The 27,054-nt window shown below is 47.0% G+C and overlaps 1 protein-coding gene across 12 annotated transcripts in view; it reads right to left on the reverse strand.

Moving 5' to 3' along the window:
* LOC147608888 (FAD/NAD(P)-binding oxidoreductase family protein) overlaps positions 1–27,054 on the reverse strand; it is a 142,182-nt gene that overhangs the window by 77,670 nt on the left and 37,458 nt on the right. For all 12 annotated transcript variants that reach the window (XR_015264295.1, XR_015264293.1, XR_015264294.1 and 9 more), the window contains exon 3: positions 17,204–17,263. Coding sequence is in view for 7 of the 12 variants with exons in the window: in XM_086788069.1 (XP_086644195.1) it covers positions 17,204–17,263 (60 nt within the window). In the remaining 5 variants the exon portion in view is untranslated. The remainder of the gene's footprint in view (positions 1–17,203; positions 17,264–27,054) is intronic.

Raw genomic sequence — 27,054 nt, forward strand, 5'->3', positions numbered from 1 at the left:
GCTCGCAATTGAAATTGCATGTTGTTTTCATGCTTGCTTGACCAATGTGTAGTTCCGGGTAAGAGGCCGCCCGCCTGCAAACCGTGCGAATGAAACTACTGACATGGTTATGTGGCATGTGACAGGTGGTAAGTATTGGTCATAAACCTAGCCTTACGAGTTAGCATTAATTTATAAGTGAGTGTGTACACACTTCATTAAGTTTTGGACGACCAAAACTCACTTATAAATTATGACCAGCCCGGTGTTCACACACTAATGTCCCGAGGTGGACATAACCCAATGTCCACCGCCCAGACCTTATCCCCTTTTTGTACAAAGGGAGTAACCAGCCATGTGTCCACTCTAGCTTGCTCCACAAAGCACCTGCCTGCCACCTACACTGGGGACAACTATTCCTCCTCCTCTCTCTAGAGATTGGCGCCTCCTTCATGAGGGCTGTTGGGCTGCATTTTCTGCACTTTCTCCTTCCCAACTCCATTTCCAAGCTTGCTAAGGTGTTTCTCAAGCTTCCAAGAGTGATTCCGGATGTTAATCACTCTCCTACACACTCCCAATGACTGAAATTCAGCAAAACAGCTCTCTTTATTGCTGTAATTTCTGGTTTTTTTGCTAAAACCCGTAATTTCAGCCCTTCTTTCTCAAGTTGAACCATAGGGGAAGCTTTCCCAAGGTTCCCTTCATCCTCTTGAAGACTTTTGTCGCGAAGAAATGCGACAAATCGAAGACCTCTTCACTCCAAGGACTTCCATCGCGAAGACTTCCAATGTCATCCACTTTACTTGCAATTGGTAAGCTTTAATGCTAAAATATGGAAGCAAGTAGCAGGAGGGAGGAACCCGATTATAAGATCACATACCCTGGGTAGTGTTCTCTTGTCCTACGTGCTTACTTGCATATTGTTGCTACCATGTGTTGGTGGAACAATAGAGAGCAGATGGTAGGAAACATGGGCACTTGAGAGAGTTGTGTGGGTTGCAAGTCTACATCGACAACCACTTGTTTACAATACTGTATTCATATGCATCAGTATGGAAATCTGGTCACAAATGCCCATGACACTATGTACTTGATTCTCCCAAGATCAGTATACTTTATTTGAGAGAGGGGTCGGCCGTTCCGGCTCATTGTGTGTCTCTTGTCAAGTCAGCAATTTACTTCTCGTATTTGAGCAAGTGTCCATCAAATCTTAGTGTATTTAAGTGTATTGATTAGCATTGTGTTCAACCAAGTTAGAGCAACTAAATCAACAGAACAGTAGAAAATCACACAAATCAGAGTGGCCAGGGAAACGTTTATTTAAAGGCCTTTGATTAAAACCTTGGTTTATAAGCCTTTTAATTTAACCATATTAAAATGATTATTAATCCTTATGCAGGAGCATCATCAAGCTCCTTCTTAGCAACTAGGCCGGCGTCCTCCAATCGGCATAGCAAGCATATCATATCTCAGCACTAGAAGAGCCAACTGCGTGTCTCTCTATGAACCACTCTCTAATTGATGCACCTTCACTGTAGGAAAACTCTGTGTGGTAGTGCCAGGTGTGAACATGGGCTTACAAGGGTCACCTTTAACCTTCTATATTAAAGGGATTTTCTTGACCACCAACTCTGAAAGGACACTATATAGGTAGCACACACAGCCTTATCATTCTAATACATTCAACATTGTGTTGCTCTCCCACCTCTCTTTCCCTCTCTGTTGTTTTCTACCCCCATTTCGTGCACATTAGGGTTAAGCCTAGCCCAACATTCATCGCAACTCTGCAACAATTACTTTTGTTTTAATGAATGTGCGTGTCATTTTGGTACTAAGCTTGAAATTAACCTAATCTTGTTTTAAACTATTGCATAACTTTTCAATTCATGGCTTGCCACATGATTTTTTATCCTGGATAATCCAATAATAGGAAAGCACAAAGTAGAATGGAATGCACTTACCTATAAGAACAAGGGGTTGGCAAAGGAAGACTAGAACAAAGGACACTCAGATTGGTCTCAATTGCAGCCCATTCAAGGTGGGCAGAACAGTCCATGTAGCTCACCAGCCATGAGAGGTCCCTAGGTATTCCAGCCACATAACTTGCACTATATTGTTCAGTAAAAAATGGAGCCTATGATAATATAAAGCAAAGCATTAAAAACAGGAATCAACCAAAGAAAAGGAAAAACTCGCCCCGGGAAGAGGGGGGGTCTCCTGGCTGTCTTGTATAGCATGTGCTGAGTTTGAAATGCAGTTAATCAAATTGACTAAAGGAATATATGGCATGGTATTCATTATTGAATTGGGACTTACAACCAAGCGCTGTGATACCAAAGTTGTTGTGGATAGATTTTTTAAAAAACACCACATTTTATTGCAAAAAAGGACCATTTTTAAGGCTGCACAAGTGGATGAATAATGTTTTTTAGATGGGTTACCTCAAAAGATTGTAAGTGGTCGGGATGACATCTCCTTGGTCCTTGGAGCAAGGAGAGGGTTACCTCAAAAGATTGTAAGTGGTTGGGATGCCCTCTCCTTGGTCCTTGGAGCAAATCTTCTATTTATTGAGCACTAGATTAACCTCTGACATAGCCTATGATCCTCAAACTGATGGGCAAGTCAAAAAGGTCAATACATGGTCAGCAATTTTGCCATGATATCCAGAATCAGGAGACAAGTGGCTTCTATTGGCAAGGTTTTTCTATAGCTCAACTGTGCATATTCCATCGGAATAAGTCCCTTGGAAGCTTTGTACGGCTGCAAGGTTACATTATTAACTACACATTCAGACAAAGTCTACAAGGTTTTTATTTTCTGTTTTGGGTGAGTGGATGGGGGAGGGAGGGGGGCACCTTGCTTTGGTGCATTGCATGTGCTCTGTCTTGAAATGCAATTGATCACTTAGTCTAAAGCATTTTATGGCATGGAAATCATCCTTGAATTGGCACTTACAGCCAAGAGCTGGGATACCAAAGTTGTTTTTGCGAATAGATTTACATGGGTTGGATAATAAAGAAGATAATTTCAGATTACATGGGTTGCCTCACGAGATTGTAAGTGATTAATTGATTGGGATACACTCCTCCTTGAAGCAAAATGTTCTATTTGTTGAGTCCTAAATTGGCCCCTAGTATAGCCTATGCTCCTCAAACTGATGAGCAAACCAAAGGGGTCAACAGATGGTCCACAGTTTTGCCATGGTATCCAAAATCAAGAGAATGGATGCTTTTTTTGCCAACTGCCTTAGGCCCAAGATCCTCCCGTAGTTACCATTTTTCACCACCCGTAGGCGATGCTGGGTTTTGAACCCAAGACCTTCTGGTCCTAGACAAACATCTCTACCACTCGAGCTATCACCTCATTGACCAGAGAATGGAGGCATACATTTTCTAGGTTTTGCATATTCCATCAGACAGCCCCTTGAAAACTTGTATGGCTGCAAGGTTCGGTTACCATCTACACTTGTCGGCAAAGTCTTCCAAAATCAATGTATACGAATGGAGACTTCTACATCTTGCAGAGGACCACATGGCCAAAGCTAAGCTAGAATAAAACAAACTGCTGATTAGCATAAAAGGCATGTGAAGTTTCCAAAAAAAAGATTGGATTTATCTTGGGTTACTTAAGCAAAGATGTGCTTTGTTGAAGGATGACACCCACAGTAAGGTTTTATGAGTATAAGAGTGAGGGTAAGGGTAAAACCTGTTGGCAGGAGGAGGAGATCCGTTGAGAGAAAGAGAGAGGAGATTAGCAACAAGATTAAGACATAATCAAAATAAGATTAGCACACACTCCTAGACTAAAAACACGAGGAGCTTTGAGGGCTACATCTTTGCTTAAGTTGTTTTTTATTAATATACAAGAGGCTTTTAAATAGCCTTTACACTATTACATAGATATGCATGCACATGACAAGTGTCACATGCTAGGCTGCCATGGGTCCACTGAGGTGTCCTCATAGGAGGCTGGTTCTACCACCACTATTTGAGTTATGTTCACACCCTTACAAGTGTCCACCCTCTATACAAGAGGTGTTCCCACGCACCCCCACTTAACTTCCCTTTGCTATTTCTCTTACAAATCCCTCCCTCAAAGGGAAATGGGCAGAAAAAGAAGGCTCGAAACAGAAGCTTGTACTACAACACTTGAACCACATCCGGAATCCCTCCCTTAATCTGAAACTGGAAGGTAAGGGTATGGTCAGAAGCCTGCTCCCAATGAGCCATGGGTTGCCATGCTAAGGATGTGACGAACAAGATAACTACCTTCGACTGTAGCCACTGGTTTGATATTGACACAAACTGATGGCAGTCTTTATTTAACACACAAAACATAATATACTCCTCTTTCATGACAAAAAGCTCGCTGAAGCTCTCGCTCGCCCCCCCCCCTGCTCGCGCTGACTGCACGACCCCCCCCCCCCCCCCTGTTTTTTCCGCCTTCGCGCTGCTCCCCCCTCCCCTGCCTGCCATCGCATTTGCCCCCCCTCCCCCGCCTGGCTGTTCTGCGCGCCCCAGCGCTGCTGCGCAGCCGCCCCCTGCTCCAGCTCCTCTTCTTCGCCCCCCCCCCCCCCCCCCCCCCCCCCCCCCCCCCCCCCCCGTCTGTCTTCAGCGCCCCGCCCCCCCCTTCAGCCGCCGTCGCCTCTTCTTCCCCCCGCCCCCCCCCTTCTTCGCGCTGCAGCCGCCTCCCCCTAGGGTATTTGTCCTCGCCGCCTTCCCCCCGCCTCTTTTCCTTTTCTGATTTTTCGTTCTCCCTTACGCCTTCACACGGCTTTTTGGAGCAGACGGCCCCCATGAGCCAGCACCCATCAGAGTTCATGTAGTGATTCCTCCGGCCCGGGGGGAGGAGGCACTTAATTCAGGGGTGGCCTTCTCGTTCCCTCTGTGTGGCCCATGCGACCGGGAGTGGACTCTAGAGCTCGCTCTTAGCACTTTGAAGACTCAGGCAATTGAGTTTTCTCATCATGTGAGCGATCTGGAGGTGACAGATGTGATAGGCCGACTATGGGAGTTGGCTCATTTTTTCTTGGATCCCGGGAGTGTGGATGCCTCAGGGATTCGTCATTTGGTCGTTCGCATAGTGGCAGACTTAGCACGCGACCCTGGATATGTATGTATACACGAGGTTGCTCTATCTGAGCGGGAGGCAGTCGCCATGGGACACAGCCACCACTGGCGCCTGATCCGTGATTCTTGCAGTACACCGGGTGGGCAGATTCGCAGCCGCTCGCATGGGGACTATTCTCCATCCAAGCCACTTGCGAAGGCCCGCCGTACGGCTGAGACAGCATCCACCTTAGCAGGTCATCCATGAGGATCATCTCATGGAATGTACAGGGCCTTGGCGGAGCACATTATATACGCTATCGTGGTTGCTTGAGGCAGGAGCTTCAGAGATGCCTGGTTGGTGGCAGCATTGATATTTTGATGATGCAGGAGCACCACTTGGGTGAGAGCAGGATCCGGAGATATGGTTCGGTGATGCCTGGTAGATGGGACACCTTTTGGTCTGCAGGGTTTGGTCCTTTGGGTGGATAGGGAGGAGTATGCATGGTCATTGCAGATGTATGGCGGCAGGCCATTGTGGATCGAGGGATCATTGTGCCTGGTAGAGCACAGTATGTCATTCTGAGGATGCACGATGAGCTAGTGGGCGTGCTCAACGTCTATGCGCCCAACCATGCTAGTGCCAGAGCAGAGTTCTGGACCCAGGTTACGGATGCATTGCCAGAGGCCGCACATTGGTGTGTTGGGGGTGACTTCAACATGCTTGAGGGCCCGGCTAATAGGGTGGGAGGCAGTCATGTTACAGTGCACGGCACGGAGCTTGCAGCTTGGGAGTGATTTTGCATGTCACTGAGGATCACTGATGCATGGCAGCATGGGGCCTTCTCCCGCTCTCAGGACAGTCTTAGTTTCTCTCGATCAGATCGCCGGCAGGGAGGGACTAATCTATCACGGATTGATCGCTTTTATGTGGGCGACTGGTTAGGGGAGCAAGGGGGCTCCATTGGCATTCTCACTGGCACCTCATTTTCAGATCATGCGCCAGTTATTTTGACACTTGAGGAGAGGACACGGGAGCCCAGCTTGCAGTTGAGGATCCCAGAGAGGGTACTTACAGATCCTAGTCTCGCAGAGTACATTGAGAGGATCTGGCATGATAGTCAATGCTCTGACCAGGATGCAGCAGGCCAGTGTGCCCAGGGACTCATAGAGCTTAGCTCTTTTCTGCACGGTGCAGCTTTGACACGGCTGGGAGAGATTCGCAAGCGGGAGCAGCGGCTGAGACACAGCCTTGCTTCGCTTCAGCGCCTTCACGAGCAGCAGCCTGCATGTGAGTGGGTGGCATCCCAGCTGAGCCAGGCACACCAGGAGGTTAGAGAGGCAGAGGAGCAGAGACATGAGTTTTACTATCGTCGCCAGGCCTCTCAGTGGACGCAGCTTGGGGATAGAGTGACTGGGGAGTTTTTTGAGAATACTGGACCCCGCCATGCTCGAGCAGGAGTCCGTCAGCTTGGGAGGCCGGACGGGTCTGTAGCTACCGAGCCCGAGGAGATCAGAGCCATTGCCACTGGGTTCTATAGAGACCTGCTTACAGCGAAGCCAGCCACTGAGGCTCGGGATGCTTGCAGACAGACGGATTGGGCCCATGTGCAGAGGAGAGTCACAGGTCGTATGCGTACAGTCCTTGGTGCGCCTCTTTCAGAGATTGAGCTTGCTGAGGCCTTAAGGGTCCTGCCGCGCCATAGTTGCCCAGGGGAGGACGGGCTGACGCCTGCCTTTTTTATGCGCTATTGGGACCTTTTGGGGCCAGGCCTCCGCAGGGGCTTTCAGTATGTTTTGGACACTGGGGTGATGCCACAGCGCTTTTCAGAGGGCTTGATCTTTCTTATCCCCAAGGGGGAGGGAGTATCAGATGATATTCGGCATTGGAGACCTATTACGATCCTCAATACTGTCTACAAGGTCTTAGCAAAGGCCTTGAGTTTGAGGATCCAGCCCTTCCTGGGGGAGTTGATTCATGCTACCCAAACAGGATTCGTCAAGGAGCGTAGTATCCTTGACAACATTTTCACCTTCTGGGAGGCGACGGCCCGAGCTAGATTTCTTGGTGAGGACTTGGTCGTGATGCTTCTCGATTTTGAGAAGGCATACGATAGAGTCGATTGGGGTTTCTTAGAGGGCACTATGCTTCGCCTGGGCTTTGAGCCACGTTGGATTAGAGGAGTGGCGGCTCTGTATTCCACAGCTCGCAGCCAGGTGTTGATTGCAGGAGGACGGGGGCCGAGTTTTGAGCTGACCAGATCAGTCCGTCAAGGGTGTCCCCTCGCCCCTTTTCTTTTTCTCTTCTTTGCGGAGGCTATGAGCATGTATTTGACGGCAGAGGAGGTTGGTTTGAGAGGACTCCAGCTCCCAGTTCGGGGGGAGGACCTGCTCGATGCTGAGTTTGCTGACGACACGGGCTTATTTTTGCATGGCCAGGAGGCCAATCTTCTTCGGGCAGAGCAGTCGCTCCAGGTTTTTAGTGCAGCTTCAGGAGCATTGATCAATTGGCGCAAGACAGTGGCCTTTTGGATCAGTAGCGCTCCCACTCCGGCATGGAGCCCGGACCCCGGTTTTAGATGGATTCCTCCTGGCACAGCAGTGCGGTATTTGGGATGCCAGATTGGACTAGATTTGTCACCTGAGCAGCAGATTGCCCCGCTTCTTCTGAGCATTCGGAAGAAGCTTTTGTATTGGAGTACAGCTCAACTATCCTTGGCCGGGAGGGTGGTGGTGGCAAATCAGGTGCTGTTAGCGACCATGTGGTACATTACGTCTTGCTGGATCTTCTCGAGCTCTTGCATCAGCCAGGTATAGAGGCTGATCAGGAACTTTCTTTGGTCTGGGTAGGATGGTCAACCAGCTCGGGCAAAGGTTGCATGGGCAGTTATTACACTTCCGCTGGCTCAGGGAGGCTTGGGCATTATAGATCCAGTCGATCAGAGTAGAGCCTTATTGGGGAAGCTTATTGTTCGGGGGCTGCTTCCAGGCGCTGAGCCTTGGAAAGAGCTTCTCTTGCAGCGGCTGCAGGCTCGGGTCCCCCAGCAGGGGGCACTCGGGCACCAGAGATTCGATGGATCTTCATAGAGATGAGGAGGACAGGCCTCAGTAGAGGATGGGAGGACATATTTGCTTTGAGCATCCTGAGAGCTTGGGAGCTGCTGAGACCGGGGCTCTCTCAGCGACCACCTTCTTGTGTTGAGGAGCGGGCCAGACAGCCGCTCATTTGGAGCCCAGCGGTTCGCACAAAACAGGGTCATATGCTGGGTTCTCGGCCTCGTCTAGCCTGGGGACCTTTGGCGGCAGGCCCAGCACGTAGCTTTGGAGACTGGCAGGCCTTCTGACGTCTACCAGAGGAGATCCAGGTGGAGAGGCTGAGTCACTTCAGAGGGGGGTTGATTATGAGGGATGACATTCAGAAGGCACTCACAGAGGAGTGGTTCACGCCTATCGAGCTAGTGGCCCCACGGTGGATGGGAGCCTTTACACAATTGGAGATCCTGATTGTTGTCAAGGCTTGCACTGAGGATGGCAGATGCCTCTACTATGAGATTCAGGATGAGGGCAGACTTCAGAGAGTGGAGGTGGAGTCGCCTTTGGTTGCAGAGTGCACCTTTCAGAGGATACGGGTAGTGGCCGCCGCTTCTCGGAAGTGGCATATTGACCCAGACCCTGCAGATGTGCTCCCGAATTGGCGCATATGGGCATATGCAGCGCGCCCCTTGGCCCGGCTACAGTGGGACCCTGGTGAGTACGAGCGGCATGATTCTTATGCATCCCTTGAGGCCACAGAGATTACCTTTTTTCAGTATACTGTTCGGTTGGGACGGCATATTTTGACGGCGAGGAGAATGGTCTCTCCAGCTGCAGCGGGGCACTGGCGGCTACAGGGACACTCACAGGAGTTTCTGGAGGATTTTTGGGCCTGGCTCTGGTCACCCACAGGGGCTCAGCAGTTGGCACCTGGCTTGTCTACAGCGGTCTTCTGGCGGCCTGCGTCCGATGCGGCCACCCTATGGAAACATAGAGACATTGCCTTTGGGACTGTCCTCAGGCGCGCAGCAGATTTGGCTGCGGATGCTGCGTATTCTGGCCCCCCTCTCTCCAGGGGTACGTATACGTGGGGTGCCGCTGCTTGGTCGACTTCGTCAGGGCCTGCTATGGGCTATGAGACGGAGCAAGACAGCCAGGCCATCAGATTCATTAGGGGCCAGCCTCGCCTTGTTCCTTCACCGGATTTCTCGTTCGCCAGCTGGACACATGAGAGGGATCTATGATGGGAGCTCCTCAGCAGCATCACCATCTGGTTCACCTGGAAGGCCCGATGTTTCAGGGCCTTTGAGGGGAGACTGGAGCCACCAGCAGAGACTGTTCGGGGGATTTGGCAGGAGTTGATCCACACCTTGCGGGGACAGTACGACCGCATTCGGGGCGACTCGGATGAGGCGATCTTGCGGCGCCAAGCCTTTCACACCACCTGGCGCAGCGGCCCCTTCTATACCCTTCACGCGGGTTCCCCCCCCCGCTGGCACTACAGGCCACCTGTTTGGCTTTTCCCCCCTCCTATTGTATGATATAGCCATTCAGTTCTTTGTACTGATACTTGTACTTTTCAGCACCTAGGGAGAGTCTCCCTGGCTGCCCTGCTTTGTTCTCTGCTTTGTTTTTCTTGTGAGCAGGAGAGGATCTTTTGTAGCCCTACGGGCGTCTTTTATAACTAATGAAAGGATCTTTTCTCGGAAAAAAAATATACTCCTCTTCTGTGAGATGAATAAAGATCAAGATGCACGAGATGAACAGGATCTCCTCTAAGACTCGAAGTAGGCCCAACATTGAAAGAGATGCCGAGATGCCAAGATGATACCAGGATTTGAACAGAACAGCAGTAGAACAAGACTTTGACGAAGTACTTTGTAGTACCACCCAAAAGTAAAATAATGATGAGTGATCGGTTGGTGTACGAGACCAGTGTACAGAAGTGGCAGAGAAAAAGAGCCACAAACTGGTTGAGGCTAATGGTTGCAACCATAAACAAGAACTAAAGCATCAGGACAGGACCAGATTCACCCCATTGCCTCTGGAGGGAGATTGCAGCAAGTGGTCAAGATTGCAAGTCAACCGGATAGAAGAAGCAGAACTGCTGAATATTGCACACTCATGCTGAAATGCCACAAAAAGGCTAACCCTAAATGCTGAACCGGTGTTTTGAATGCACATCACTACTGCCGGGATGAGCACTAGGCTCGCAAACCTAGTTATTGTTTTGAGTGCAAGCCCCTAATTTTTCAGGAGAGAAGCTCTAATTTTTGGCAAAATCAGAAAAGCCCCAAAATTTGAAGTGCAGAGGGGGTTCAATGTGATGCTAATTGCTGAAATTTCAAGAAAGCCCTAAATTTATGAAAACAGGAAGGCTTCAATTTCTGCTAATTTATGGAAATTCTAGAAACCCCAAATATGTTGGTACCTGGACTTTTCAAAAGATTTACTAATGTGCACAATGTTTGAAAGTGCACAAGATCCCCATGCGCATGGAGCTACAGGGGACCTCCTCCTCGAACACAGTCCACCTGTCGCTGCTGGCCACCTGGATTCTCCCATTACACCGCCTGATGTAACAGAGCTGTTGGGCGTTGCGCACGAAGGATGGGACGCACATGGCATTCTGAACCCTTGATCACCTGCAATCTTGAGCGGGGGAAAGAACTGCAGGATTACCATCAGCATGCCCTCACGCCACAACGGGAGTAGTGCTCTGGTAAGGTCACGCAAGGGGGGAGCCTAGCCAGGGCTGGCGGGCAGAGCGAAGCCGCCTGGGCAGAGATGGGCTGAAGCGGGTGAACCAGAGGACGGCGGTGAGAAAGTGCTGCAGGATGGCGAGATGGTGATGCTGACAGGCGACGGGCAGCAAGCTACAAAAAGACAGCAGGAAAAATTTTTTAAAAACAGCCGTGATGCCACCTTGAAATCAACTGTGCCCATTGAAGACTGTCTGGGCTGAGACGCAGCGGGCAATTGTCGTGATGGCCTGGCAGTTTGCACAGAGGTGTAGTGTAGACAACAGATGGCATGAGGATGATGCCTGTGAGAGGGGCACTAACAGCATACAGCAGATACAAGGGCTCCAACAGCAGATGTGCGGCTCTGATACCAATTGTTGGCGGGATGAGGAGATATGTTGAGGGAGAGAGAGAGAGAGAGAGAGAGAGAGGAGTTTAGCAACAAGATTGAGATATAATCAAAATGAGATTAGCACACACTCCTAGGCTAAGAGAGGGTACCGATGAAGTGGTAGCCTAAGAAGTATGGGATAGGATTCCCTAGGAGAAGAAGTCCAGAGAAGTTAGAATATTGATCTCCTTAAGCCATATCCTCCAAATGCAGAATCCTCCTCTTCAAATAAGGCTAGAAGTAGCTAGACCTCCTCTAAAACTGTGCAAAGTTAATCTGACTATGAAGAAGAAGGAATGCAGGGTGGGAGGGTGGGAAAAAAAAACCAAAAGGGGAGAAAAGAAATGGTTCTCCAAGGTTTAATGGCACCACAGATGCGGAAAACACAGCTCTGTAAAGAAAAACACAGCCTGATTGAAGAATCAGATAACGCAGCACCACTAAGAAAACGCAGCTCTCTGATCTACATCTTTGCTTCAGTTGTTTTTTATTAATATACAAGAGGCCTTTAAATAGCCTTTACACTATTACATAGATATGCATGCACATGACAAGTGTCACATGCTAGGCTGCCATGTGTCCACTGAGGTGGCCTCATGGGTGGCTGGTTCTACAACCATTACTTGAGTTATGTTCACACCCTTACAAGTGTCCACCCTCTATACAAGAGTGTTCACAAGCACCCGTAAAACTTCGCCTGTAACTTGGACCTCTCTTTTATTACCCAAAATTCACAATGTTTTCAATGCATCAAAGCCTCCAAAAACATAGCAGTATCATCTGCTAACTCAACGTCCAGTAACTCCTCTATGCGAAGAGGCAACTTGAGACCTAAGACCCCTGAGGTAACTCTAAGAAACCTGCTCATAGCCTCCGCTACTAAAAGGTAGAGTAGTGGAGTTAAGGGGCATCTCTGCCTCACGGAGGGGGAGATCTGAAAGCGCTCACCACGCCCCCCGCGGGCTAAAACTATGTTGTGGGCCTCCCTATACATGCAAGAGACCCCTCTAATCCACTCCTAGGATGCCAACGTGCCTTCCAAGAAGTCCCAATCCACTCTGTCATAAGTTTTTTCAAAGTCTAACAAAAGAATGGCAAGGGTTTGTTGGCTAGATTTAGCCCACTCCACGATTTCCTAGAATGAAAAGATGTTGTCAAAAATACCCCATCCTTGGAGAAAACCATTCTGTGTATCATGAATAATTCTCTGAAGAAAGGTTGATGCCTCATACTCACTCCTTCCCTAAGATTTTGTAAGCAAACCCAAGCAGAGTTATGGGCCGCCATTGTCTCTAATATTGGTCTTGTCCCCACCTTTCAAGACAAGGTGGATAAGACCCTCCATGATAAAAGGGGACATCATACCAGTACACCACATCTCTTGCAGAGCAGTAGTAACATCATCACCAATGTATTCCCAAAATTGCGAAAAGAATAATGGAGAGAGACGAGGCACACATATCATCTGTAATAGGCCTGGTCATGCGTTCCCAAACTATCTGTTGTGCAACATCTCTATCCAAAGAGTGGACCTTTGCAAAGAGCAAGGTCTGATAAAAATTTGAGGCAATACTCCTCACCTTATTTCAATCAATATGAAATTCTCCCTGAGAATCCTATAAGCATCTCAAACTGTCCCTATTGTGCATAGGTCCATGTGCTGAGAAAAACCGTTTGTTGCATCTGCCACCCATCTATGTCCAAAAAGCCTGATTAGCATGAAATGCAAACTCAAACCGCCTATCCATGGCCACCTATAACTTAGCTCTAACAGTGACAAAAGGTCTGCGACCCAAGAGGACGCAGGATGCTTCTCGTGTTCCCTCTGAAGTGCGGCAGCCACCCTACGTCTAGTAGTTTGCTCTTTGTCCAGAGCCTCTTCTTTCTTGGACAAGGCAACACAATGATAGTGCTGGCTAGTCCTCTCCAACGCCAAAGCAAGACTCTCCCGGGGGTCAGGATGATCACAAAGCCTCCAAATATCTGTAACCTCCAGGGAGGTCTCTTCATCCTGAATAGTGAGAATCTAGGATGCTTGCACGCGGTACACCCTTCTCCACTTCCTTAGGAGCCTCCATGAAGTTTGCGGATGTCGTTCCTTCTCCACTGGGTTTGCTCTAGCAGTCTCTTGCCATCTCCAGTTGTTGAGTCCACCCATTTCTACTCTTTGACCTTGGTCTCTTGCTCTAGTAGAGCTCCTTGTATCTCATGCAGCTTAAATTCAGGTACATTCTTTAATGTTGCTACAATGTTTTTATATTCACCTTTGTCCACACTCTTCAGAAGCACTGCTAGTGCCTCATCACTTCTACCTTTTTGCCAATGCTGACAGTTTTTGCTTAATGCTTTTATATTTGTTCAAGTGTGTGATTAAAAAGGTTCAGTCCAGCCATTTCTACTCTTTGACCCTGGTCTCTTGCTCTAGTAGAGTTCCTTGCTCTTTGACCCTGGTCTCTTGCTCTAGTAGAGTTCCTTCTATCTCATGCAGCTTCAATTCAGGTACATTCTTTAATGTTGCTAAAATTTTTTCATATTCACATTTGTCCACACTCTTCAGGAGCACTGCTAGTGCCTCATCATCTTCTACCTTTTTTCCAATGGTGGCTGACAGTTTTTGCTTAATGCTTTTAATTGGTTAGTGTGTTGAAAGGAAAGCTCCAAGGATGGTTGAAGAGAGAGAGAGGCTCCACTCTCTCCAAAAGTAGAGGATTTTTAAGGGATAATAAAAAATATCATTATTTTAATGTAATACTAGCATTGTATAGTTCACATATTTTTTTACAAAAGACTAAAGATCTATTTATAGGTGAGGGAGGCCTCTAACCAAGTCCAACTAGGTTCTAGAATTTTCCAAGTTCAGTTTGGCTGAATTTGGACAAGATTTAGACCTAGTTTGGCTCCCTTTTGATTTGGTTTGATCCAAGAGAGAGGAGAGATAAAAATATCACAATTTTTTTGAGTTAAGAACTCCACCACATGTGTGAAATAGGCTCCTCCTTGAAGTCTCCCCCCCTCCTTACCAAGGTGTCAAAAATGTATCATTATACCAAAATATCTCATTTTTTTAGTAATATCTCATAGTTTTTAACTAATAAACCTTGTACTCACTCAACTCTTCATCTTATGTGGGCATTTACTCATTTTTGGGTATTTTCTTTTATTCATTAGATTTATTACATCCTACCCCACTTTAAAAACGCGAGATGTCCTCATCTCGCAGCTGGAGGACAAACTTTTTCCCTTAAGATCCAACTGATTCTGGGGTTCCTTATAGTCTGGTCAACCCAACAGAATCTTGGGATAAAGATCCCTTCATATAGAACTCATTATCAGATAACAATTCATTCAGAACATATCATTTATATCCTTAACACAATAATGGTCCATTAGACCAAAAATTCCATCTGAACATTCCTCCATGGGAATTTCAGTTATGCAGGTTTTTGATTTGTCATTCCTTAACTTGATCCACTGGGGGGGTCAAGTGTTAACAGTAGCAATCTATCAGCACAATCCACTAATCTCATAGGGATTTGCTGAAGTCACAATCATCATCACTGGGATTCGTCCCATTCATCCTCATTGTGGCTTTGTTAAACTTATCTTCTCATAGGGATTTGCTGAAGTCACAATCATCATTCCAGTTATTATCATCATCACTGGGATTCGTCCCATTCATCCTCATTGTGGCTTTGTTAAACTTATGTTCTTTCAACTAGAATTTAGGAATCATTATCTTTCAATCAGAATGCAAATCAACTTATCAATTCTCAACCATCAAACAAGATAGTCAGGCAATTATCTGATTTGGTAGTACCTAGCAAGACGGCAGTAGAGCCTCCTCTATCCAAGCCCCCGTCATCCGCACAAAATCTGTCCAACCATGCAAAGATGCATCCATCCCCGCTTCTACGGTTATGCCATGAGTAAGATAAAGAATTAGGCCAGTGTCCAGAGAGGAACTTACCAGTTTTACTACACTAAAACATATTCAATTTGTTCTCCTGCATAAGCAACACATCCATTGGTCCACCTGTAATGGCAGGGTGGAGCTGATCCTTAATAAGGCGCTTCATACTGCACGTGGGAAGCCTCCCTGGACCTTGCACATGCCATGAGATAATCCTCATGGTAAAGAGAGGATTTTGATTCCAGACCTAAGCAACCGCTTGGCCGGAATCTGGACCCACTTCTCATAATGCTATAGAAGGAGGTAAACCTTTGAGCAAAGTCCAATGTCAGCATGTTTACTCTTTCCTGGACTCTGCACAGTCTCTACATACGTGCGCAAAGCACAGGTGCCTTGCGGGACACCGTGAGATAAATCTTCCTGCACATCTTGCAAGGCCTCATAAGATGGCAACATGTCCTATGCATCCATACCAAGTGCATTCTGCATATTGTCCATCCCAAGCAAGGAGTCATCAACAGTCATTCTGCCCTGATGCAACATCCTTCTATAAGGATGACTCTGCAAACTCATTACTCTAACCCAATGCATCATCACTGTGTACATTGTCTTTGGGCCTCATTTTGTGCCCCAGCGTGCCCACCTGGAAGGCAGCCATGAGAGACAACCCGCCACTCCTGGCGAAAGGCTGGCCAAGGCAGAGCAATAGGCTGTGTCACTTGGGGGGTGCGTTTGCGCCGCCTCCTACGACCCCTTAGGGCAATCCCGCACAAAGTGGCCCACCTAGTGACAGACCCAACACTAGTCAAGTCTGCCTGACATCTCCATACGTTGCTTCAAGGGACCATTAGGTCCCGGAAGTCGCACAAAATCCTCAAAGGGCTCACTGTCACGAGCCAACAACATAACCCTGGGAACAGCATCAGCCGAGGCAATGACTACCTTGGCAACAGAAGTGGGAAAACCTCGAAATGACTACCTGGGCACTTGTAGGACCAGCCCAAAGGCTTCCCCAATGGCCAACAAGCATGAGGAAGACCTGGGAATCTGAGTGTGATAGGGTAACAGTTCCGGTCTTCTTCGATAGGGTCGAAGTAGCTAGTGTACGGTAGGAAGAAAATCTTCCTTAAGGCCAAAGGGAAGGGACTGCCCTTGATCACTTCTAAGGCTGCCTCCTCTACATCAAAGTTACTTGGAAGAATCCTCTCGCAAGTAGCCTTAGTGGAGTGTGCAGTCAAAAGGCAGCACCGCTAGTACCTAGTCGCGGACCCGGATACGGGAGGGGTGAGAGCCAAAGATTTTTCCAATGAGTGTCATCTTGGACTCTTTCTCAATTTCCGCAAAGAGGGTCTCAGCTCGGCTTGTGAAAACTGGATGGTTCGCCCGGTAAGAGGGGGTTGATTAGCCATGATGCTAATCGGAACAAAAGGCCAACTTGAAACCTGTCAAATAATATTACGTATTTGAGCAAGGCGGAGGAAGGGCAGCGAAGAGAAGGGAGGCGGAGGGGAGGGGAGGGGAGGGGAGGGGAGGGCAAGAAGGGCAGGAAATGGCAGTGAAGAGGGCGGGGGAAGAAGAGGAGGCCAGGCAAGTTGCGCAACAGGGGAAAGCGGGGGCAGCAGGAAGATGGGGACAACAGGGAAGCGGGGACAGCAGAGACGGGGAGGAGGCGAGGGCAGCAGGGCAGGGGCAACTAAATGCGGGGGGGGAGCAATGGTGGAAGGCTGGAAAACAGGAGGCGAATGGCAGGCAGCAGGAGAAATGGCGGGCAGCAGGTGGACAGCGCTCAGGTGCAGGGAGGGGCGGTTGCACAGCAGTACGGGGAGCTCAAATCCTTCGGGACACCATACATTTCCTACAAACCAAGATGAAGATTCCCCAGGCTTGGCAAATTCCTGTTGACTGTCCAGCCCATGAGAATCATCTTAGATCTTTGAGTTGTTGATTTGCTCACTTTCCTTTTCAGTATTTTTATATTGCAAGCTTTCTAAGTGGAACAGAAAAACATATCAAATGTTTCTAAACCTAGAGGAAAATGAAGAGAACACCCAACAATGCTACTGCATTTTAATCATGGTGAGAAGTTATTCATCATTACCAAAGGATCCTCATAAAGACCTGTTGTAACATTGCAGCGTCCTCCCCCAGATATTTTGACCTGCAAGCACAAATATATACAAAAAAAACATGGTAAGTTTTTCAAAGTGCAGTCCTTGAGCATTTTCAATGAAACTTTACTTCTTGTGAAATATATTAAGAGGACTGAGGAGACATGGAGTGGTATTGACACTGCAGGAGAAGCCTAGCTTCAGTTTTCTGTTTCTCATAATTACCTCAATATGAAAAAGAGTAATCGTCTAGATCTACCCACGATGTGCAAGGTAGATGGTGTGTCACCTGCACTCGCACGGACCGTTCATAGCTCACAGTGAGTCGCAACTCTATGAGGTCCTCAATGGACTCACATGAGTCCATGCTCTAATGAAAACCCTAACCTAGGTATAAAAGGGATCAAAATGCCTAATGGAGATTAGGTGAATGATTATGTAAAAAGCTAATGCAAATTAGGAAGAGAGGGAGCTCTAAGAGTGAACAGTGAGAATGGAGGGCGAGAAGGGGGGGGAGAGGGAAATGGGGCTTTTTATATCTCGATCGAGTTAGGGTTAGGGTTTTGTGAAACCGGCCTTCATAAATCTGACGGGCGGTGGAACAAACACTCGCACACAAAACACTTCATCACCCATGAGAACCTGGAAAAGGAAAACAAACAGGGGAGCTAGAATGCTCCTGCAAATAGTACCAAGGACACCGATTGGCCCCAAAACGCAGCGGCGCCCCTTGCGGTATTTCTTTACTTGATCAAATAAGAGTACAAAGTACAACTTGTCGAATCCTTTACCAATAGGATCCCTTATAGCTTTTCACCCAGGACTTTCCAAATAAGAACTCTCGTTACTACAGCAAAGCATTCCATAGAGAAGGCACACCTGTACGACACCTCCCTCCTTGAAAAGGTCTTCTCCATCTCAATCATGGATCCCACAACCCTTTCCCAAACAGCAGTAGGGCTGTACCAAACCATATGTCCTTCCTATAGTCACAGCTTGCATGTAACCTCGAGAAAACTAGAACCTGTTCACATGAATCCAGAGACATGCTTTCCTCATGAAACCAAAGACCTGTATCTCATAAACCATAGACCTGTATCCCATGAACCATTGGCCTGTTTCCTTGATACCAAAGTCCTGTTTCTTCTCGAAAGACCAATGTCCTGTTTCCATGACAGATAAATCCACATATATGCACCATCCAATCACGATGCCATAAACCCATAGACCTGCTTCTATCATGCTGGTCTAAACCTGTCCAGTCTGGTTGTGGAGATGCCTCAGCGATGCGGTCTTCTCCATGATGCAAGAAAACCCGCCTGGCTATCACATACAAGTAACCTGCTCCACGTCCACCAGTACCTGGCCAAATTCACTACTGTGTGCCCATCCTCTGCACCGCTTTCCCACACCTGGCGTCCACCTGACTGTCCAACTAACTGTCCGACTGGCTGTCGTTTGCCTGGCTGCCCACCTGTCTGGTTAATAGTTGCTAGCAGCCTGTTTGGTGTCCAGTTGCTGGCAGCAACCCATCTAGCGCCTAGAGCTACTCACAGCCTACCTGACAGCGCCCAGCAGCAACCAGTGGTTGGCAGCAGTCGCAACATCACCCTGTGGTAGCAGCAGCAGCGGCATCATCATCAGCAGCGGCAACAGCATCAGTAGCAATAGCGGCGGTGGCAGCTGTACCTAGCGGCGGCAGCAACGGCACCTGGCGGTAGCAACACATCAGGCGGCAGCAGCAGCACCTCATGCGCAGCAGCGCTCCAGGGGATGCGCCTGCGTACCATCCGGCCACACGGCGATCACCACACGGCTACTTCCTCACGGCTCGCCACCCTTCGCCCTCTTTAAAGAAACGATGCGCTTTTCAAAAAAAAACGCCAAAAAGCAAAGGTTGGAATAAACGCATGCTTTTCAAAATATAATATAATATTTTTAGCAATCAAAGGTTTAAAAACCTTATAACTTTAAAAATCTTTTTTGTCCCCTTTCACACTTGGGCTGGCCACACTTATAGGTTTCCTTTTCACATTCAAACTTGATGCTTGTTCACACGTGTCCATCCTGCGCCCGTGCCCACCTCCTTGTTGTCCAGAGGGAAAAACACAGGGTCGTAACATTTTGAGATAATGAACATTTGGCATCCCACGATTGGTTGCCGTATAACACGTGTCGCAATGGTATCCATGTAACTTGAAACCTTAGTCTGTTACAGTTAGAAAGCATCAATAAGCTGCAGTGGGATTTCCAAGAGTAAATGGAGTGACTTATTAAGGGTATTAGCTGTATTATAAGCTCCTGCCAATTCTGAACATGGAAGTGCCCTCGTAGTCTAAAAATAGGAGCTCCAGGCTAGAGTATAACTCAAAAAGGAGCTTCTTCTATCCTTGAATCCTCTTTGATGAAAACCAAGAGCTGCCTGCTCTTGATGAGAAGCTAGATGGTGCCAACTACAACATATGGTGCCTCAAAATGAAGGTGATGCTCATCAGCAAGAACTAAAGGCACGGAAGTAACGCACTTTGTTTAGCCAAATTTTACTGCACACTTTTTCTCAAGGCTGAAGATCAACAATCTGCCGTTTCTCATAGCTTATTACAAACCAATAAGTTATTAGACCTTATACCATGATTTTTTTAAAATTGTAAAGTATCCACTACAATCATTTGTAGAGGATCAAAAGCAGTTTTACTGCTGCATATTGCAGCTTAACAGCGGCAATCTGTTTCCTTTGCAACTGTTGCTGCACAGACCCATACAGCCTTCTAAGCCTTTTCTCCAATGCTCCTTGCCTGTTTCACTTTACCCCATTCACAGATCAGCAGCTGGTATGGAGCAGTTCAAGGAAGCGTTTGGCAGCGATGCATCGATTGTGGTTCCTTGGACGATTTCAAGAAAAAAGCACACGATTTCTTTTTAAACCTTAGTGGACTAAGGTGGTATTTAGTCCGTCACTTCTCTTTTGCTTCTATCCATCAATCCTCACTAGTGGTAATAAATAGTAGCATGATCCAGATCATACTCATAATATGCTTGATGTTTTTTCGAACACTAGGCTATGCTTTTAGTTGCCACTTTTCCTTCTGATACGTAGAGTCACCTTACATGTCCTCTATTGACGGGATCCTCTTCAAAGCTGCACGAACCAATCTTCCCTTTTTAGGGAAGGTCGTGGCTATCTTTTTTGACAAGATCCTGATCTTTGAAGCCAATTGAACATCTCTGTCAAGTAGCTTGGCAAAAGAGCTTTGCTTGCTCAATAAAACAATTCAAAGAATAGTAAACAACAGAATGAAATCACAGGCATTCACATGCAGACAAGACACTGCACTGGTTCCAATGACTCGGATTCTTTACAGAGTATTCGCTTTACTTGATATGGAAACAGAAGCATACAATTCTGCTTTTTTTTACCTCCTAGTGCTCTTACATGCTACCAAAGCAAAAAAACAACCATCAGCTTCCGTCCATCGTTGTCCGTCTAGTCCAGAAATCAGCTGAATTCCGTCCAGCAGGCTGCTTTGTGCTCTCTGCTACAGCATTCCCTAACGAGGAAAGGGGACAAGAATGAGACATGATGAAGAGGAGATTGGCGCTGCCTTTTTCTAGACAATATTCCCCCCTTTTTGCCGATGTCAAGGCACAAGATCTCTGATGCCAAGCACACCACAAGGATGACCCACAAGAGTATCTCACTGGGCTAGTACCAAGGTATGAATCAAAAACCCCCAAATCCAAGTCTAGTTCCTAACTCAAAATCTCCAAACTCAAAAGAAAAATCACACGAAAGGTATGTCCAATCAAAGTTTTGGGTGTCTCTTCGTAAGCTATAAGCCTAATATCGGAGATGGAAAGTTTGCCCCAATGGCACTTTCAGGTCTGGATAGCAACTTTGGGTAGAAGCGGCCGACGGTGGTTGCACTAACACTTCTGGCGTTTGCTGGTGGTGGTGGCACTGGCAGCCCTGGTGTTTGCTAGCACTGCTGCAGATGGCGGCGGCACTACAGATGGCAGAACTGGCTGAGCAAGGCAGAGAGCGGTGTCAGCTGGCGGCGCACCCCGGTGGAGCAGAGGCGGAGGGCGGTGATCCAAAGTAGCGGCGGCACAAAAAGTGAAGAAGGCCGACGCTCTGACGGCAGCAGTCTTGAAGAGATGGATAAAGATGAAGTTGGTTTTTTTTTCTTTTTAACTTACCAGAAGATTGCTCTCCACAAAGTTATCTATATCATCCAAAGAGATCCATGCTTCTTTTATACTTAAAGGGGGTCCCTGCTTTTTGCCATGCTTTGCTTTTGCTTTGCTTCTTTTTGGTCCCGGAGCTGCTTTTTGGAAAAGCGGCTTTTAGCTTTTTGATCTAGCTCAGTGTCCTCTTTCCAATGGTGCCCTTAGCTCGCGGTCAACACAAGTTGACTTTTTGCTTTTTTCTGCTTTTTGACCAAGATTGGTACTTTTTCCTGTGATGCCAGCTTTATGAACCCTGTTCCCATGTGTCCATCTACCTATCCATGTGTCCAGGTATGAGTTCCATCATGTGAAAAGAGCTGGGACGGCCAAATAGTTACATTCCCTCCCTCTTAAACCACAATTGCCCTCAATTGTGAAAAAACGGGCCAATTAAGTGTTGTACATTGAACCTCATATTTGGTTCGAAGACCTTATCCATACGAGGTACGGTACATATGGAGTGGTACGGAAAGTACTAAAGGTACACATCGGATGAGTACGGGTATGGAATGCAACTATGGGACCAGTCACCAACCGCTTCCTCATAAGCTCGAAGAATATATGGATAGTCCTTCAAGTACTCTTCTGGCGTCCATTTCGCATCCATAGGCGAATAATTTTTAAACTTCCAAAGGAATTTCCTGACCACTGTCTTTTCTCTTTTTCTCACGGAATGAAATACAATATGTTCCAACTGCAAGATTTCTTCTTATTCTTCCACCTCTAGTGGATCCTCCAATACAGGCTCCTCTTGGGGTAGTCCCGTATATGGTTTCAATAAGCTGACATGGAAGGCATTATGTATCCTCCAATGTTCTGGAAGGCCCAATCGATAACATACATCGTTGATCTTCTCGGTAATCTAAAAAAGTCCATAATATCTAGGGGCAAGTTTGGGTTCCTTGTGCTCCTTAGCTTTGAACTTTCTAAGTCTGGCTTTTTCAAATCTCAATTAATTAAGACTCGATCCCCTTCTTCAAAGGTGACCTTTCTTCTATGCTTATCTGCAACTTTCTTTTGCTTGGCTTGAGATGTCTCGATAGCCCTTCGAACCTGTGCAAAGGCTATATCCAAATCTCAAACAAACATGTCCGCATGGAATATCTCTTCCTTGGTTTTTAGAATGGGCAACAACAATGGTTTGCCATAAATAATCTCAAAAGGAGCTTTTCCTCTCGAGGAGTGAACGGTGTTGTTGTAAGCAAACTCAACCAAGGGCAAGTACTTCTCCCATTGATCCTTTGCTTCGAGAGCATAACACTTTGGCATATCCAAAATAGTGAGGTTTGCTATCTCACTTTGTCTATCTGTTTGAGGATGATAAGCCGAAGAGAAATTCAGTTTTGTCGCTGTTGGGGTAAAGGCATTATGCCCACCCTTCTAGTGTGTACAAGCCCATAAGTTTTATAGTACATAGTGCACTTAGTACATTAAAAGTACTAAGTGCACTATGTGCACTAGAGCAAATATACATGTGTGATAGGGGAGTCACACACTCATACTTTGTGAGTTGACTTATCCCCACTCTCTCTCTCTCTACGACTACGGAGGAGGGCATCCCGGCATAGACGGAGGTTGCAGCGGCAGATTCGGATTATTCTTGCGAGGCATGCGGGCCACCCAGTCAGGGTGCTGACCACAGAGGATATTGAGGAGATCCGCCAGTGTCCGATGCGGCACATATTATGAGATGGAGGTACCTCCATAGTGTACCTTCCAGTTCCAGTTTCATTTTCTAGGTGCCAGTAGTATCATCTTTATTTTTCATTTTCTGGGTTTTTTTATCCAGACATTGTATCAGATCCACCATGATGTAACTTTTGGTCTCATAGGTCATTATGGCCTTTTGAAGACGTTAATATAACATTTCATTTCATTTCATTTCTCTCTCTCTCTCTCTCTCCCTTCTTCTCTGTGTGTGTCTCCCACATGAAACCCTAACTGTTTCAGCTGAGCTTCTTTAGCTCCTTCAACTGGTATCAGAGCTTGATCACCTCCCTCTTCTCACAATCCCCTGTTGATTACTCTACTGGTCACTTCCTACTGGCCGTACCATCTCCACGTGATCACCCTGCTGTTGGTCGCACTGTCTATTGTGCGCCTGCTGGTCTTACTTAGCTGGTCTAAGAGCCCTGTCTATTGCTGGTCGTACTACCTTGGCTGCCCAGCGTCGGCAGCCAACAGACCACGCAGCTGAGCCAGGCGTGCCCAACCACAGGGTGGGCTGCGCGTGGGCTGCCCAACAGCAGCCACGCTGCCCAACCAGGCAGCCAACAGTTGCTGCCATACCAGGCGCACCAAGCGCAGCAGCAGCATCATTGCGCAGCCAGCTCCCAGCCTGCACAGCAGCAGCTCTCAGCTCGCAGCACCAAGTCCAGCAGCAGCTCCCTTCAACAGCCGTACAGCACACAGCAGCATCCGTACCTGCACAGCAGTAGCAGCATCAGCACACGAGTCAGCAAATACGACGCCCCCCTTCCTACAACAGAAATCAAGAAATTCAGTCTTCTGTAAATCGCAAGCAATCAAAAATTTCAGAGGTATTTGCTTCAATTTTGGGATACAGGTCCTAATGGCTCAGATTTGAGCACAATTAGCAACATTGGGTGACATTGGTCACATTCCGGGTCAATTGGCAGGAAATTGGGTGTTAACATTTGGGGCTTTTGATGTAATTGTGCCATTGGGCATTCATACATGCTGTATGATGTGAGCAATCTCACATTCGGGGCTAAATTGCAGGAAATTGGAGTGCAAATCAAAGGGCTTTGTGCCGATTGGGTTGATTTGCATGCAGGCACTGGCATTTGATGCTTTGGGCAATGTGTTGATGCCTGTCAAGCACTCAATGTGCTAGTAAATCAAGGGGCTTTTATGTATTGGATGTATATGTGGCCAAGGGGAAGCATTGTGAAGACTCTGGATGCCTTCATGTGCATTAATGTACCATTCATGATCAGAAATTGATGTTGAATCAAGGGGCTTTTTTTTCAAGATTTTGTGCTTGTTGAGCTTGGCAAAGCAGCAAGGAAGACTTTTATGCCTTGAACCCTCAGTAATCCACTTGCAGTCAAGGGGCTTTTGCCCAATTTCTGTCCGGGACTGTTGTATGCAGTGGTGGGGACTGTCAAGGTCTGATTTTTCACTCATTTGGACAGCCAGGAGAGCATTTATTGCTACTGTACTTGTTGGTACAGATTTGGTACAACTTTGTACAAGTTTTGGCATGGCTGTACATTGATTTGAGTGAGGAAAAGGCTCATTTTCAGCTGCTGTACTTGTCGGTACAGATTTGGTACATCATTGGTGAGCACTTAGTACTGTTGTACAGTATTTTGGAAGGGGAATAGAGCACATCTAAGGTACTGTCATAAATCTGCAGCAACCAGATTTTGGTGATTTTATCACATTCAGTGCGAGGAGAGTTGCATTCGTGCTTCCGCAGTGGGAGATAAACTTTGGGAGAACAACTGTGAGCACTTTGTGTGCTTTGGTGCAGTGTTTGCACATCTTGCAGGGAGTCAGGCATTGACTGTAACAAAGGTTGCATATTGCTATGGCAACCACAGGTGAGAGCTCTTCATTGCTTCACATCAAGAAGCTTGAAGGCTCACATAATTATGACATTTGGCAAACCTAGTGCTATAATGTGTTGCTCCAGAAGAAGCAGCACAAGCCCATCAAAGAAAGGGGTGTAATGCCCGCTTCTCTTACTGCTGAAGAATGGGAAGATATGGATGAGCTGGCAAGATCCACCATCATGTTGTCTGTGTCACTCTTTACTTTTCAGCATACGTGAAGAGAAGACAGCTTGGGGAATGTGGCAAAGATTGCAGGACTTGTATGCCCAGCAAGGTGCCTCAAGCAAAGTGTATTGGTTGAAGAAACTCATAGGTCTTCAAATGAAGGAAGGGGCGTCTATGACAGCCCATCTAGATGAGTTTAATGGTGTTGTCAGCCAGGTCATCAATCAAAAATTGGCAATGGACGATGAGTTCAAAGCCACCTTTCTCTTATGCACTTTGCCAAAGAGTTGGGACACATTCAGGACAGCCACTAGCAATTCAAATGCTATGCTGTCATATGCAAATGTGGAGAGTGCTCTCCTTCAAGAGGAGATGAACAAGAAGAACAACTCTGTTGGAAAGTCCCATGCAATGAATGCACGTGGGAGATCCCAGCAAAGGGGTAAAAGCCAAGAACAGGGAAGGAGCAAGTCTCGCTCCAAAAAGGACTTGGAATGCCATTATTGTGGCAAGAAGAGACATTTCAAAAAGCAATGCTACAAATGAAAGAATGATCAAAAGGAAAAGGGCAAAGGCAAAGACAAAGACAAAGATGAAGCCAAAGATGCAAAGCCAAAGGGCAAAAGTGGAGTCAAGATTGAAGAAGTCAATGTGTCACATGCAGGTGACAGTGAGGATGAAGTCCTATTCATGTCTTCACTTGATGCCCATTCACTCCATGCAGGAGATGGTCATGGTATGCACTCATGGATCATTGATTCAGGTGCCTCCTTTCATGTCACAGGTTGCAGAGACTTGTTTGTCAGGTATACTGCTGGCAATGAAGGAGTAGTTTATTTGGGTGACAACCATGCATGCCAGATTCTTGGCAGAGGTGATGTGAGGCTTGTGTTTTCAGATGGCTCACAGCTTATGCTCCATGATGTCAGGCATGTGCCTAAGATCAAGAAGAACCTACTTTCTACTGGACAGCTTGATGATGCTGGTTATGTTACCACATTTGGTAGTGGAAAGTGGAAGATTAGTAAGGGCTCACTGGTTGTTGCCAGAGGCTCTAAGGTGGACACTCTTTACTTCATGCATGCTGGTGTTTGTCACCATGCTAATGTAAATGCAACCGAGCTGCCGGAAATCTCTATGTGGCATAGCCGGTTGGGACACATGAGTGTTAAAGGAATGGAGCAATTGTCTCGTTTTGGTTACTTGCCTTCTCTAAAGTTCTGAAGTTTTCAGTTTTGTGAGCATTGTATATATGGCAGGCAACTCCAGTGCCCCCACAAGAAAGCTCTTGGACAGAAAGATGCTCACTTAGAGCTTGTGCATACAGATGTATGTGAGATGCCTCAGCTTTCTTTGGGAGGGGCAAAATATTTTGTGTCTTTTATTAATGATGCCACACGCAAGGTGTGGGTTTATCCTCTTCGTTTGAAGAGTGATACATTCTCAGTGTTTGAGAAGTTTGTTGCTCATGTTGAGAATCAAACTGGCAAAACACTGAAGGCTTTGCGTTCCGACAATGGTGGAGAGTATATGTCCAAACAATTTCAGGACTTTTGTGATGCTAAAGGCATCAAGAGGGAGCTCTTTGCTCCTTATGTCCTCCACAAAACGGGACAGCAGAGAGGATGAACAGGACCATTCAGGAGAAGGTCCGTTCTATGTTGTCACATGCTGCGTTACCTCATGGTTTTTGGGTTGAAGCTGTTATGACAGCCGTTCATCTTATAAACAGGTCACCTAACACGAGGCTTGGTGGGAAAGTGCCACAGGAAGTATGGACAGAAAAGCCTCCGTCCTACAAGCACTTGAGAGTGTTTGGTTGCGTTGCGTACGTGCACATACGCAAGGAAATACGCACCAAACTTGAT

This window comes from Cibotium barometz, chromosome 52 (assembly GCF_041138505.1).
Source record: "Cibotium barometz isolate CiBa-2024 chromosome 52, ASM4113850v1, whole genome shotgun sequence".
Classification (NCBI taxonomy): domain Eukaryota; kingdom Viridiplantae; phylum Streptophyta; class Polypodiopsida; order Cyatheales; family Cibotiaceae; genus Cibotium; species Cibotium barometz.